This window comes from Durio zibethinus, chromosome 6 (assembly GCF_047325235.1).
Source record: "Durio zibethinus cultivar Kanyao isolate XHJ-2024 chromosome 6, ASM4732523v1, whole genome shotgun sequence".
Taxonomy (NCBI): Eukaryota; Viridiplantae; Streptophyta; class Magnoliopsida; order Malvales; family Malvaceae; genus Durio; species Durio zibethinus.
Window position 1 is genome coordinate 11,982,878 of NC_143167.1, and position 15,343 is coordinate 11,998,220.

The 15,343-nt window shown below is 29.1% G+C and overlaps 1 protein-coding gene across 8 annotated transcripts in view; it reads right to left on the reverse strand.

Moving 5' to 3' along the window:
- GSL10 (glucan synthase-like 10) overlaps nt 1–9,700 on the reverse strand; it is a 40,407-nt gene extending 30,707 nt beyond the window's left edge. For 5 of the 8 annotated variants that reach the window (XM_022873811.2, XM_089762133.1, XM_022873810.2 and 2 more), the window contains exons 1-11: nt 9,560–9,700; nt 8,671–8,902; nt 7,163–7,260; nt 6,478–6,641; nt 5,554–5,650; nt 4,104–4,214; nt 3,895–4,020; nt 3,065–3,154; nt 1,578–1,675; nt 1,355–1,472; nt 924–1,049 (exon numbers count right to left, since the gene is read on the reverse strand). In XM_022873811.2, the coding sequence (XP_022729546.2) occupies nt 924–1,049; nt 1,355–1,472; nt 1,578–1,675; nt 3,065–3,154; nt 3,895–4,020; nt 4,104–4,214; nt 5,554–5,650; nt 6,478–6,641; nt 7,163–7,260; nt 8,671–8,872 (1,230 nt within the window). In that variant the 5' untranslated portion in view covers nt 8,873–8,902; nt 9,560–9,700. Of the gene's footprint in view, nt 1–923; nt 1,050–1,354; nt 1,473–1,577; nt 1,676–3,064; nt 3,155–3,894; nt 4,021–4,103; nt 4,215–5,553; nt 5,651–6,424; nt 6,642–7,162; nt 7,261–8,670; nt 8,903–9,322; nt 9,358–9,559 lie in introns of all 8 variants that reach the window. The other 3 variants (XM_022873809.2, XM_089762132.1, XM_089762134.1) reach the window with 3 other exon arrangements.
- Between the last annotated feature and the right edge of the window lie 5,643 nt (nt 9,701–15,343).

A 15,343-nucleotide genomic window follows, 5' to 3' on the forward strand; every position in this document is an offset into this window, starting at 1 on the left:
GATTTCTTCAAAAATTAAAGTAAAAATAGGGTTTACATTCCTAATTAGCTTACAGGCAGTAAAATTGCAAGAAAATAGGCATCTACAAAACATTTAGCTCAAATTCAGCAACTAGTTGAAACTAGACAAGATTTCAGCAATGAAGCAAAAAATCCTAAGTACTCACACCACAACCTCCATCATAGCTTAAAACTTCTGTAAGTTACCAGAATCAAGTTCTATTTACCCATGGGCAATAAATCATACTTTACCCATGGGGATTTACTCAAAACTCAATTTTCCCTAAACCATGTGGTTTTGAAAACTTTTAAAAGGTTATGCTGGTAGTTTTTTATAAAATGACAAAACATTCCTCATTTTAATTACTTCAAAAATTATATGTAAAAAAAAAAGGTCAAATTCAGATAAAGGTTTTCATATAGCTTGTTATTACCCTTAATTCTAGTTAAATTAAGATTTTAAAGTATATGTAAAAAAACAAAAAATAAGTCAACCAGTTAAAATATGTACACTGTAACAACAGTCCAAGCCAGAGGATGGTGGCATTTTTCAGCCCACAAGGGCCAACAGATATTCACCTAAACCAAATGGAAGTAAAGTGTAATTTGCCCGTTAGAAAACACTGCAAATAAGTATATATGGACCACTGGAACCTCTACTAAAATTGTGCAAGAAGTTAGAAGGCATTAGGGAACAAGGAACTAAAATGATGAATACAATTCATCATAAAACAAACATGAAGACCAATTAACTTAACCGTACTCAAAAGTCAAAATTATCCATAGGTAAAAAACACTATCTATAGCCAGCTTATCTGAAAACCACTTAACTACATTTCAACCTAGAAACTTAGGCAAATTGGTAATTGAAGTGGCAATAAAATAAAATAGGTAAGAAGTTGCTGCTGAGAGATTGAGACATACCGCAGCAACAACCTCATACAGCGGAGTGATAACTTGATCAAGGAATGATACACCATTTTCAGAACGGCAACTATTGGCTGGTTGTGCAATCTGCTGCCTTAGAATTTCATCCATTTCCCTCACCATCTGTGCACCAATGTTAAAGTTTAAAAATGAGTACAAGCTTAAAAACAGCCCTTCACAATAAAAAAAAAAAAAAAAAGGTGCAAACGAACATTGATTAATATAGTAATAAGTTTGATATCAACAAATACAGTTATCAAATTGCTAACCATAACAGCATCAGAACATTAAGGCAAACTTTATTGGGAAATAAGGAAAGAAGGAAAAAATGCCCACAAGCAATAACATTAGACCAATATAGACATAAAGATGCATGTAACAAAGCCAATAATAGGCAATTACAATACATCACTCTAGGGTTCACTTACATGATGAAATATGTAGCACAAGCATTCTGGAAGGAATCTAACATTGGCAGCTTCACCCCAAATTAAGAAATACAACGAAAGAAAGAGTAACTTCTTCTCCTTGCTAACAGAATCCAAACTGCAAAGAGATTTAGTAGTCCACAACTCATAATCATTACTTGTCATTAACGAAGGACACTCACGAAAGTCACAAAGCTAACAACAAGGAGACAGAAATCCTCACTTGCTCCATACGGGTTGAATGCACAAGTAGTTGCACCATTTTATGTAGTTCTCAAGAGACTTCAGAAACACCTTCTGCACAGCAGCCTCATCCAATTTCTAAAGAAAAATTAAGGTAAAATATCTGGATCAAAGGATGAAAATGCCAAATGAAAAATAATAACATGCAATGACAACAATAAAACTGTCATATAAACCAGCCCTTAAACAGAAGGATTTATATCAGTAGTTGCAGCAGTAATAATTAAAATGTGAAAAATAATCTAAAACTATTCAAATAAAATAAAATATCCAATGAAAAGCAAACAAAACATCAGTTAAACAGCCACATACACCACCCCTTCCATAAAATCAAGGTTAGGTATCTACCCTAATGGACAAATGCGAAATTTAAACTCTTCAAATAAAATCAAAATATTCAATTCAGAATCAAATAAACAATCATTAACAGCTGTGTGCCCCATACCTTAAATAGAGATTTCAAATTCCACTATTTAAGGAATCACCAAGGTTAAGCAGTCAAAACAAGAATTAAATCGCTCTTGACCGATCTATCATCCAAGAATCAACACTTACCCAAATAACTAGATCATAATCAAGATGACAGTGATCCTGTTGATCCCGAGGCTGAGTTAGATTTGACTTAAGGGAAACCACTTTCTAGTTCATCTAAAAATATTTTAACCTTTTTAGAACGGTAATAGCCAAATGGCGAGAAGTAGTAAGACTAGGAATCATCAGAAAAGGTGTTTATTTGCTTTTATAAAATTAAAATTTTCTTTTGTCTAAATTCCCAAATTAGGATACAACCTTTACAAAATTGACAATTAAAGATAAAAGACTGCAACTTATCTATTTTCATCAACTATGAGGAAAATATTTTTTGAGGAAAAGTACCATGAGTCCAAGCTTACATTAATCTCCGTCTATCTTGGTCAAACAATAGCAATGTTTAAATTTTTTTTAGGAAAAGTACCATGAATCCAAGCTTACATTACTCTCTATCTATCTTGGTCAAACAATAGCAAAAGTTAAATCAATTCATTCAAATTCCTAGTTAAAACTACTGTCATACACTGTAAACCAACAAGGAAACATGTGATCTCTAATAAACCACTACTCCTGAACTTTGAACTGTAAATGACTTGCATGAAATGGAAAGAAGACCAAACCACAAACTAAAATTAGGAGCACAGTCTCAACTCATTGCACAAAGCCATCATGCAAATTTAACCAAAAGATACTTAGTAAAAGATCATCATAGAGAAATTTCTCTTGCACAGGAATGAGGTTAACAGAAGCAGGCTGCAGGAAGGTAGGGGTGTTTGGAACTGGATGGCTTATGTAACAAGTTTGCAAATGTGTACTGCCACCTCTCTCAATGTTGCAAAACCCTGGGACCTCTTAAATGCCAATCATGGGGAGTACAATAAACATCAGAAAGCGCAGCAAAAAAGCAAAGAACACCACAACAAGATCATGACTTACAGGTTCAGGTTCTTCAGGAATACCAAGTCGAGATTGTTCATTCGCAAGCAGGAGAACTATATGTTCTCGTTGGTTTGAAACATTGTCTTTCTGAAAAAGAAAAAGCATATGAATCAGACATTTAAAAGTAAATAATAAGAATGTCAACATGACAAAATTAACACTGGAAAGACATATTTTTAATGCATGACAAGTTCAAAGAACAATTAGATCGGGATGAATAAGAAATTAGAAACAAAGTCTCAAGATAAATAATTGAAACAAACAAGAGAAGTCTGGACCAAGAAATTATATTTTAGTCAACACATTGGCATGCTATTACTTTTCACATGTATATTATGATAAACAGCACAATGCAACACATACAACTCTTACACATTGCTCAAGTCCGTAGCCTGTAAGGTAAGCAGAAACAGTGACCATCACAAGCAAAACTAAAGCCAAAATATGTTCATTCCAATGTCGAACATGCCTGGCTGGTTAAATTTGAACATATGCACTAAGGGACAGGAAGAGGCTGATAGTTTCTATGGGACCCAAACTTCAAGGAGGTAATAAGGTTTCACAACCTGAAACTACAGAATAAACAAGCAAGAAAGCAGACTAAGGCAGGCAACATACAAAGGTATATTAGCAGACAAGCAGGAACTAAGAGAAAGAACCCATCAAAACCTTCAAGAAAACATGGGTATTGCAAAACTGATGCTTACATGGGATAGATCCTATCCAGTAATGAATTTTAAACTTAGAAATATCAGAAGTCTACAAATTGTAAATGAAAGAGCATAGATGAAACACTTTATATGCCATGTCATCATAGAAGTACAAACCTGAAATCCAAAAACATAATGCAGAAAATCCAAAAGATCAGCACTCCTTGTCTTGGGAATAGAAAAATCACCAGACAGTTCTGGCAAGCCCCTAAAGTACTTTAATGCTGACACTGCTGCTCGTACCTGCCCATGTATTTTTGTTATTTAATAAAATTACAAAAACTATATTTTAGTATGAGATCTAAAAAGAGAAAAAAACATCTAACCTCAGCGAATGACACAATAGCATTTGTTATGGTAGGAGCATCCAATGGGATGATGTTATAAGCTATCAGGTCCTCAGTCATGGCTGCATCTGAATCAATGACTCGTTTCAGCTGCTCAAAAGAAATTATAATTACATAAACAGGTGATAAAATAAAGATTACATTACTGCAGAACAGCATACTACAGAATATGATGACATAATCTTTAACAACTAAAATAAAAGGGCATTCATACAATGAAAATATATATATGGAAACAAGTAAAAACAAAATTGTATATGCCAAAAAGCTACCATAGCCCAAATCAGTTTTACGGCAAATGATACTAACACAGCACCGCATAGAGAGATCCCACTAATTATGTGTTTTTGGCAAAATAATATTTGCTGACAACATCATATACAGATGATTTGAGACACCAATTTCATAGAAAAAAAATTAAATCAAGACACACATACAACTAATGATACAGAGGGTGTATGGTGACTGTAGCCACATGTCTTGAGTAATTATGTTTACTAGAAAATGCAATCAAACAATTAAATAGATTAAAAGAAACTTGGCCTGAAAAAAGATCAAAACTAAAGCCCTTTAATTCTCTACCACCATTCACTCTTCCTTCGCAAAAAATAGCTCAGAATAAGTGGAAAAAAAAAATCAAACTGAAAATCTATCAACCTCCTAAGAAATATGAATATCTACGGGAAGAGCTTACATACTAATGACGCAATACTATCTCACATAGCATATTCAATTGCCTTTAAAAATGAGACGATTAAATGTAAATCTCTTGCAATTGATGGTGTTCGGGATTAGCTTTTTATAAATGAACACAATTCCCATTATGATGAAGCACGTTTTTAAAATTGAAACAACTAAAATCCCTATTTGGTGAATGGATTTCACTTGAGGCAAACTTGATTCAATTCAAAGAGTAGACCTGAAGGACACTCCAAATTTTATTATTACTGCAAGAACAAAAAAGAAAAAAATTAAATAACAAAAAACAACAGCAAAAAAAGAAAATAGGAATTGCTCTTCGTTTATTTGGAAATAGAACTACCAACAGCAAAACCTTCAGTCATAAATGCATCTTAAACGGAGTGATACTACACCTCGAAACCACAACTTACAAAGGACGTTTACACCTCACTATTCACGGGTTAGAAACTGATATTCACTAATTTTAAGAAGTGCCATATGCTCGACAATGCAAATAAAAAAGAGTCTCAATTAAGACACCTAGATTACTCAAATAATCTTTTACCACTTGCAAGAAACGTTTAATAGTTTTAAGAGGAAGGAGAAAAGAAAAAGCATTACAGCTTTTTAGAAGCTAAGATGTGCGCCATACTCAAGCTTAAAATCCACCATTTAATTTGGTACCACAACAAAGAAAGAAATCAGTTAAAAAATACTTTAAATAATAACTAAGAACTATATCACCAACCTCTTCAGGGATTTCCTCTATCAACTGCTCCAATACCATCCCCAAAACTCTTAGTGTCCCAAAAACTTTTTTCCTCTTCAATGTCTTCCGCTCCAACCTAAATTAAGAAAACAGGAGAGAATAAAACAATTTAAAAAAAAGAATAGAAACAATGGAGATTAGTTTGCAAAATCAACACCAAAGCTATGAAGAGACTGACCCTATCCACTTAAGAAATTTTAAAAAGTCAATCACAGCAACAGATTAATTTTGATAACAAATACCTTATTAAATAAAGAGAATAAAAGTTAAACCAAAAAAATACACAAATGCCAAATAAAAGTATAAGATAACAAGCAACAGTTACATCATCCTTTTCTCAAAACTTCTATATGTGGTGAACCTACAGTAGACTTCTTTTTTGAACTTAAATAACACTTGTGCGATTTTGTTTTCAATTTACCACACATGCCATACAGAGTCATACGCATTTCACTAAAAAGAAAAATATTTTAGTAACTTCAAAAAATCTAACAGCATGCACATATGGCTCGCAACATAACTACATAACATTTTTTGAAACAATAAAGTTAAAGAAAATGATCTACACAATAAAAACACTGACCTATTTCATTCACTTACAACATCATGTATATGACAAAAATTAGACACTTAAGAGGCATAATGCAAAAAGGCTTAAACTGAACCAACCATAGCATGTAGATAATTCAAGACTCTAACACATAATCAAAATTGATCAAGGTGGCCAAAATACTAATCTCAAGACTCCAACCACACACACAAAATAATAATAGTAAACAACCAAATGGAAAACACAGGTAGAGGGAAGAGAAATTTAAAGAAAGGGGGAAGAAGGAAAGCAAAGAGTAACTCTATGCAAAGGTATTGAAGAGAAGCTACGGTGTCCCTATTTAAGATACATACTCCCCAAGGTGACTGCTAAAAACACCCGACTCCCTCAACTTCATCTCTTCTTCTCGTAGCTTGTCAACACTGTTCTTCTCTCTATAAAGCTTGTAGAACTCTTGCAAGCGAGCAATATCTTGGCTCCTATCTATGATTCCACCCTCTCTTTTTGCTAGCTTTTGCTGAAATTTTTCACAATGTGTCAAGAAATGCAAATGACAATAGCTAAAAAATTAAGTGAACAACATTTTCAATATAAAATATCTTTAAAAGAAATGCATTAAATATTCAAATCGATCATGATATAGCCACATTCAACCGAGGTTTCTCCAACAGACCCCAACATGCATACCCTCATAAGCACAAACACACAAACACACGTCAAAATGCATACATGTGCAAGCATGTAATATTTCATCGTAAAAATAATCACTTTAATTATTATAGGATCTTTTGTAAGTAAAATAGCCAAACATATTTGAAGAATGCGCTCTGTGCATCTAAACTTGCAGAAAGGGGTCCAAATGCTAACTGCAGGCATGTAACCAAGGGAACAAGTACCAATCAACAAGCATATACTAGTCTCAATGCACACACCAAACACATTCACACCAGAGAAAGCACTCATTCTTGCAATACAAGTTCTCACTTGGTGAACTGTTGAGTAGAGGAAGCCATTAGCATTTTTTATATAGAAATATACCTTGATCACAGACATCAAACCAGTCTTGAATTGTAAAACACCTCTGCCTTCACTATTAGGATCCAGATTTTGAGCCAGTGAATAGGCATGCTCACATACTGCAGTAAAACAATCAAATTTAGCCAGTTCAAAAACATTAAACAGCTTTACAGGCCTACAATATTTCTCAAATGCAAAAAAGACAGTTTCACAGTTAAACACATTCGTATGCAGCACAAATATTTCTCATCACATAACTGAAACAGAAAATTTGTTTATCATAATAGTAAAGTCAATAACCAATTCAACAGGGATCCATATACATTACCATAAAAGAAAGCCACTCCATAGTAGTGAGAGAAACAAAAAAGAAACATCTCACATACATAGAGATAAACACACACATACATACATGCAGAGAACAGATATAGACAAAAAGTTTCGGTTGTTTCATATTTGCATTCTCTAAGTGTCTTGTTTTTCTCAAAACTTAATCTATCACCATTTGGACTCGTTACTCACAAAGTACCAGCTGCCTGCTGAACAGCACCAAAGCAGATCATGCTTAACTTAAAGCTTAAAGTATTGTCTATTAACTGAAAGAATTATAGCATTCAGCATTATCTATTAACTGAAAGAATTATAGCATTCTGTAAGAGTTTTATATTAGATACATTCCAATTGTTAATCTTTCAACCAGAACTCAAAACCCTCTGAGGCCCATAATTCATTCACCAAAAAGCAAAACATATTCCCAAGGGTTTTACTCAAAACTTCCACTAAAATTTTAGAGCATATCTTCTCATCACACAAGCTCATACTACGTGTATGACATGTGAATGCATGTGCATAAAGCAATGAACTTGTTTTATGATCAACATGAGGATTCTTTTGTTGCGTAAGTATCCTCCTTATACTAAAGCTTTCTGAAACAATGGAAAATAAAAAAAATAATAAAAAATCATTAATCCTGCAGTATGACATATGAATCACCAAAAATGTACAATTGAAATGTATCAACCACTGTACCAACATCTAAACTGGTAGCATTTCACTGTACCAAACATTCCAAGTACCAAACACTTGCATAGCAAATTCATTCAGCCAAAGACAAATGGATAGAAAAATTAGTGCATTAACTTATTTACTCAACAAAGTTATCAAGAATGTAAATAGCCACCAGCCAATTAAAATGAGAAGGTCTTAAAGTTAGAAAAGAAAAAAAAATAACACAACACAAACAAAACAACTCATGTTCCTTCTTGGTGACTTCATTACCCATGTGCCTTGAAAATAATACCATTCATAAAAGTGCCCCATGATTTAACAATTTCACAAATATGCAGTATTCTTAAGACATAAATTTAAACCTATTCACGCATCATCCAAAAAATTTAAAGAGAAATAGACATGCCAACTCCAACATCTATGATTTACCATTTAGCAACATAAATAAAAATATTAGATGATAGAATAACAAAACATTACATAGGTATCTTACAAACCAAAGGGAGAAGAAATTAACATACAAATCCTAGATACGTTAGGATCTTCATCCTGAATTTCATCTGCAGTTCTCAGAATTGCATCTATATCCCTATTATTCGCAAGTGAAGAAGGAACGTATCCGGCAATTCCACCAACAGGCTGAACTATTGCACCCATCCCAAATCTTTCCCTCCTTAATGCTGCCCGGACTAACCGCTCCCATAGCTCCTCCGCTCGAGACATTTTCTACTATATAGATAAATTACACAAATTCTACAACAGAAGATGGTAAAAACTCAAACATCAGAATGCTGCCCATAACAGACTACACATAAATTGATACAAACACGTAAGTATCAAACAAAGAAAGTATACTAAAGAGCTATATTAGCATTGAGATGTCATGTGATAATCATACAAGAAGTAAAGCAGTATCAAAGTAAAGAACATTAGCTGCCTCATCGCAGGGTGTGATGGTAAGAACACAGCTAAGATCGACATCGTGACTTTTTAGGAGCAACAAAATGCGGATAAAAAAGAATACAACTAATTAGCACATGCTATAAAACTTTTTTCTTCTAAAAACAACCCATTAGAAAAGGGAAAAATCAAAATCATAAAATTTTAGAAAACAAATCTAATTATAGCATCAACAATTTAATTTTAAGCCCAAAATGTTAAACCCTAACTCACCTGCTATCAGAAATCAAAGAAAAAGCCCACCTGCGCTTAACAGACCAATTCAATCTTTATTTAGTAAAACAACTAAACATTCTTTATTCATTGTTTTAAAAAAAAGGCAGAAGATCTATAAGTGTTTACTATTTTCTGTTGATCTTGTTTGCTCAACTTTCTCGACAAGCAAACAGATCAGTGCAAGTTTACGTCAGAGATAATTTGCAATTGAAAATGAAAAAAGCAAATGAGTACCAGATTAAGGAGAGAAGAAAAACCCTAGAGTTTGAGTTTAAAGCGAGTTCAATCGGAAATCCCAGGAGGGTTTGAACAAAAGTAGCTTTCCATGTACGACAGAGAGAGAAAAAGAAAGAAAGAAAGAGAGATATCGAGATCGAAAGGATGGTGGGGTGGTTTTGATTTTTAAGCTCCAGGAGAACGTAAAAGAAATGAATTAAAAAAAAGAAATCTGGTTAGGATTAAAAATGAAAAAAAAAAAAAGTGGAACCGGTTTTACCGGTAACAGCCGGTCGTACACGGCTTTGATTTATATGACGCGGTGAAGAAAACTCTGTCACGTGACAACCGGTGACTTTGAACCATCTTAACACGTGCTCCTCTCGTTTTGTTTACTCCCTCGGTCGATTTTTTTGTTTTTGTAATTTTGAACGTTTCAAAATTATTTTTATCACAAAATATCTGCTATATAAAATTTTGAACAAGTAATAGGTGTCACGTGTTGATTTGTTCTTTGTTTTCTTTTTTTTTAATTTTTACTTTTTCTCTATTTTTAATATTTAATAAATATTTTTAAAAATTTTAATTTTTTTACTTTCTTGACACCAAACTTTACTTTTCTTTTTTATTTTTTTAAATTTTTTAAAATTTAATAAATATTCTTTTTAGATTTTATATCTTTCTAAGATTCACCTATGCTAACATGTTTTATCTTTTATTTTTAATTTTTTTATATTTTATTGGCCAAAAAATGATGTTTTAGATTTTATTTTTTTTAAAACCTACTTGATATTAAGAATATGTGATATGTCAAGTTATTTAATTTTTTATTTTTTATTTATATTTTTTTAATTTAATAAATATTTTTTAAAATTTTTTAAATATGGGACTATTTGATATTACTATTAAAAATATTTTTTTTACATTTTTTTTTTTTAATTTGATCATTTATAAGCAAATGGATATTAATAGAAAAATCGATGTCAAATTTGAATTTGCCTTTTAAGGTCCTTTTCTTTTTTTAATTTTTATTTTTATTATTTAAGGTTCATGATATAAATTTTTAAAAAAAGTTTATCGTTATCAACGTCACGTAATAATGCAATCCTTTTTCTTTTGCTATTTTTCTTTATTTAGTTAGAATATTTTTAAAAAATAAAAAATATGTACAGTTGATATTTTATTTCCTTTTTTTCTTTTTATTTTTTATTTTTTAATTAGATAAATTTTGTATTAAACGAAACTGATAAATAAATTTTTCATAAAAAAGTCAATGAAAATATGGATAACAAAACCATCAAATCTAATGGTTTCGATTCGTTAAATCCAATAAATGTATTTTTTTTTAATTTGGGATCAAATTAAGTTTTTTTTATCAAAAACCAAAATCAGGTAGATATAAGTTTAAGATACTTCACTTTATCAGGATTTATATAAATATATATTTTATTATTTTTTTAATTTTTAACTTTATTTTATATTTATATGTATTATATTAATAAAATTATTATTTAATATCATAATTTAATAAAAATATTATATTTATACGTAATTAAAATGTAATCTATCCATCTATCTATTATATAAATTTTATTAATTTTAAAATTTGTTTAATTCTCATTTAAGGTATTGATATAACACCTTATGTTTCATTCTTCTTCTTTTTTTTACATTTTTCCTTTTTTTTATGTAAATTTTTTTATTTTTAACTTTAGATAAATTTATTTGAAAAAACAAATTAAAGTGTCCATATGACATCCAATTTAGCTTTTTCTCTTTAGTTTTTTTAATTACATAAATTTTGTAACAAAAAAGAATCGATGAATGAGAATAGCAAAGCAATTTGTATTTGATTGGTTTCAATCTAATTTAATTTGATAAGAGGTGATTTTTTTCTCATTTTTATTGTTTAATCTTTTACTTTTTTTATTTATTATTTTTATTAGATAAATTTTGTAAGAAAATAACATTAATAGAGGTGTCCATGTAACACCTCATTTGTTTATTTCCTTTTATATTTTTTAAATTATATCAATTTTACAACAAAATGAGTCAGTTGATAGTAATGGCAAAATATCAGTATTTAATAAGTTTTTATCCGTCTCAATTCGACATATATGTTTTTGTAAAAAAAAAAAGTTATCAAATCAAGTGGATTGATTTTTTTATAAAAGGTAAAGATGGGTCAAAAATACATCTAAAATGCTCTGCCTTAAGCAACCTCATGGCAAATATAAAAAGTATAAAATTTATTATATACTTAGTTTTACATTTATAGATATATATATGTATTATATTAATAAAATTATTATTTTATATCTTAATTTGAGATATTAAAATTTTAAACGCAATTTGAATATGCACATGGCATTTCAATAATATTTTTTTATTTTTTATTTTTTATTACTTTTTTTATTTTTTATTTTTTTATTAATAAAGTTATTATTTGATATCTTAATTTAAAATATTAACATTTTAAGCTCTATTGGAATGTCCACATAATATCCTAATGAGTCATCTTTCTACTATTTTCCATTTTTTGTTTTCTCTTTTTTTATATTTTTTATTTTATTAAATTAATTTTGTTTAAAAAATGAAGCAAATGGAGATGTTCATGTGATATCCTCATTTGGCTTTTTTCCCTTTTACTTTTTTTTGTAATAAATTTGGTAATAAAAGGTGTCAATTTATAAATATGTCAAACTATTCGTATTTGACGGGTTCTAGTCCAACACAATCCAATAAGGGTTAATTTTTTTTTAATCTGAATCAAGTTTAGACAAGTCGAGTTTTTTTTTTTTTAACAAGATTCAACATTCGAGTGAAAATGTATTGTTAGTTTTAAATTGATCCTTACTTTAAAATGACAAAATATTAAGTTAAACAACCTTGATTAAAATTTTGAAAAAAAAATTATTTAGTACATGTTCTTAAATTATTTTATTTTTAGTACTAAATAAATACTAGTGATATTTGGAATGAAAAATATTTTGGAAAATTATTTTGAACTTTGAAAAGATTTATTTAGTATATGATTATTATGATTTATTATTTTTTGTACTAAACAAATTTATGCCTTCTAAAATAGTATTTGACTTGAAAAATGGTTTTATAAAGCTTAAAACTTTTCTTTATGTTTTTGTATTTCTTAAATAAAAACTATATTTAAGGATTACTTATTTGAATTTAAATAAAAATTCAATTGTTATTTTTAAAGTGAACTTAAATATCTTGGACTCAATAAAATTTTGATGATATTGATTTTAAGATATGGATTAAGTAGAAAAAGATGTTTTGTGAGAATAAGGTTTTCTAATATTGCATTTGTCTTATTTTTCTGTATTAATCTACAAAGTTTTAATATCTGAATTTTATATGAATGAAAAGTTATTTAAGTTTACTTTCTAATGGATCTAACAAAATCTAAATCTAAATTTTCTAGAAAAGCTTTTGAATTTTTACTAAAGACTATACAGGTTGTCTAATAACTGCGCAATGAGTAATTTTAAAAATTTACTATAATTTTTATACATTGAATTAGATTATGAATTTTATGTGGATAGAAAGCCCCTTCAGTCTAGTTTCTAACCTTCAATTGGATCTTGTGTTAGACTTGTATAACTTAATATGATTAAATTAGTAAATAAAATGCAAAACACAAATTTTTAGTAAAAACCTAAAATGGATCAATGCATTAAAAAATGGATCGATTAATTTTTTATACAAAATAGTCTTAAGCTTGAAAATTGCAAAAATAGATCGATCCCTTTTTAAAATGGATTGATCAATTTTAAGGCTACTAAAATGGATTTATCCCTTATGAAAAAGAATCGATTAATTTTTTATACAACAAATCATGAGATTTTAAAACTGGTAAAATGGATTGATCCTCTTTAAAAATAGATTAATCAATTTTAGTCCAAGCAACTTCAAACGGCTAATTTTTTAAAAGAACAATGGATATTTCTTCATCCAATCAATCCCTAACGACTGCAAACTTATTTTTTGTATAAATTGGGCATTCCAACACACTTGCGGAGTAAGAGAGCAATGACTAATAAGTCTTACATTCATTCTTTTAAGAATTTAAGAGCATTTTAAATAGTAAAGCTTTAATCCTTCCTATTCTTATATCTAAGTTATATTTGCTTTTCTTTTACCATTCTTTACACTTAACCTTAGCAAACACTTACCTATTAGAGGTTTTTTTCATTGTTTTCAAACTCCTTTAACACCCAAAGGGGATTACAAAGCAAAAAGTGTGATAAAAAGTTTACAGCAAGATTAGGTAGAATCTTACAAAAGGGTAAATGTTGCTATCTTGATCTTAAAAGATATCGATTGTATTTTATAAGAGATTTTTCAATTAGTGGATTAAGCTTGACTATAATAGTTAAAGGAAAAAACATAGGTGCCTTTGGAGAAAGACCAAACCTCTATAAATTTATGTTTGATTTCTCTAACTCTACTATTTTATTTTCATTATTGTCTGTATTTGTTTTAAGTTTATTAATTGCTATTTATTTCATCATATTTTCATTAACTATGTTTGGATAAATATTAATAAATGAAAGGAAAGAAAAAGAAAGAATATATGTACCATTTGTTTGGATAATTAACATTATGTTTGGATTGAAAGGATAAGAATGAAATGAAAGAAAAATAAAAGAAAGTAATGGAAATAGAAAAACCCTTCCTTTGTTTGGATAAATTTTTAATTTAAAGGAGAAGAAAGAGGTAAAAACTCAATAAACTTTGGTTTTCCTTATAATTTTCACTTTTTTAATATCCCAATTTGAGAGAAAAGCTAAGGAAAGGAAAGTTGAAAATTTTTTATTTTTATAAAAAGACTATTATATCCATCTTTTTATTAATACTGAAAACCTAGTAAAAAAACCTAACCATATCACAATCATTTTACAATTTTTTTCAAAGTTATCTTTTTTTTCAAGTAAATTTCATGTCTCTTCCAATATAAAATTTTTTTATAATTTTTTGGTAATTTGATTTTGATGAATGATTAAATATGAATAAACATATTTTTTGGGTTTATGAGATGTCAAACTAACTCACAATCATCCATTAATGCATGTTTGTAAAATATCTTTCTTTGTTACTTGATTAAAAACCACTAATATAACAACAATTGTGAGGTCAAACAAGATAGCAAACATATTATGGTCCAAGAGTGCTCTAAAATCACAAGCAATGAAATGTTATAATTAGAAAAAACTATTATAATGAATCATTCCCTTTTTTTTCCTTTTTATCCAAACAATGGTTGTTAGGATTCCTTTCATTTCCTTTCCTTTATTAATTTTACACTATATTTGGATAAATATTAATAAAGAAAATGAAAGGAAAAGAAAGTTCTTTAAAGGAAAGGAAATAATATATATACCCTTTGTTTGGATAATTAAAATTAATAAAGGAAATGAAATGAAAGGAATTCTAACAACCATTGTTTGGATAAAAAGACAAAAAGAAAGAAAATGATTCATAATAACAATTTTTTTCCAATTATAACATTTCATTGCTAGTAATTTTAGAGCACTACTGGACTATGATATGTTTGCTATCTTATATGATCTCACAATTGCTGCTATATTAGTGGATTTTAATCAAGTAAAAAAGAAAAATATTTTACAAACATGCATTGATGGATGATTATGAGCTAGTTCGACATCTTATAAACCCAAAAAATATATCTATTCATATTTAATCATTCATTAAAATTAAAGCACAAAAAAATTATAAAAAAATTTTATATTGGAAGAGACATATGAAATTTCCTTGAAAAAA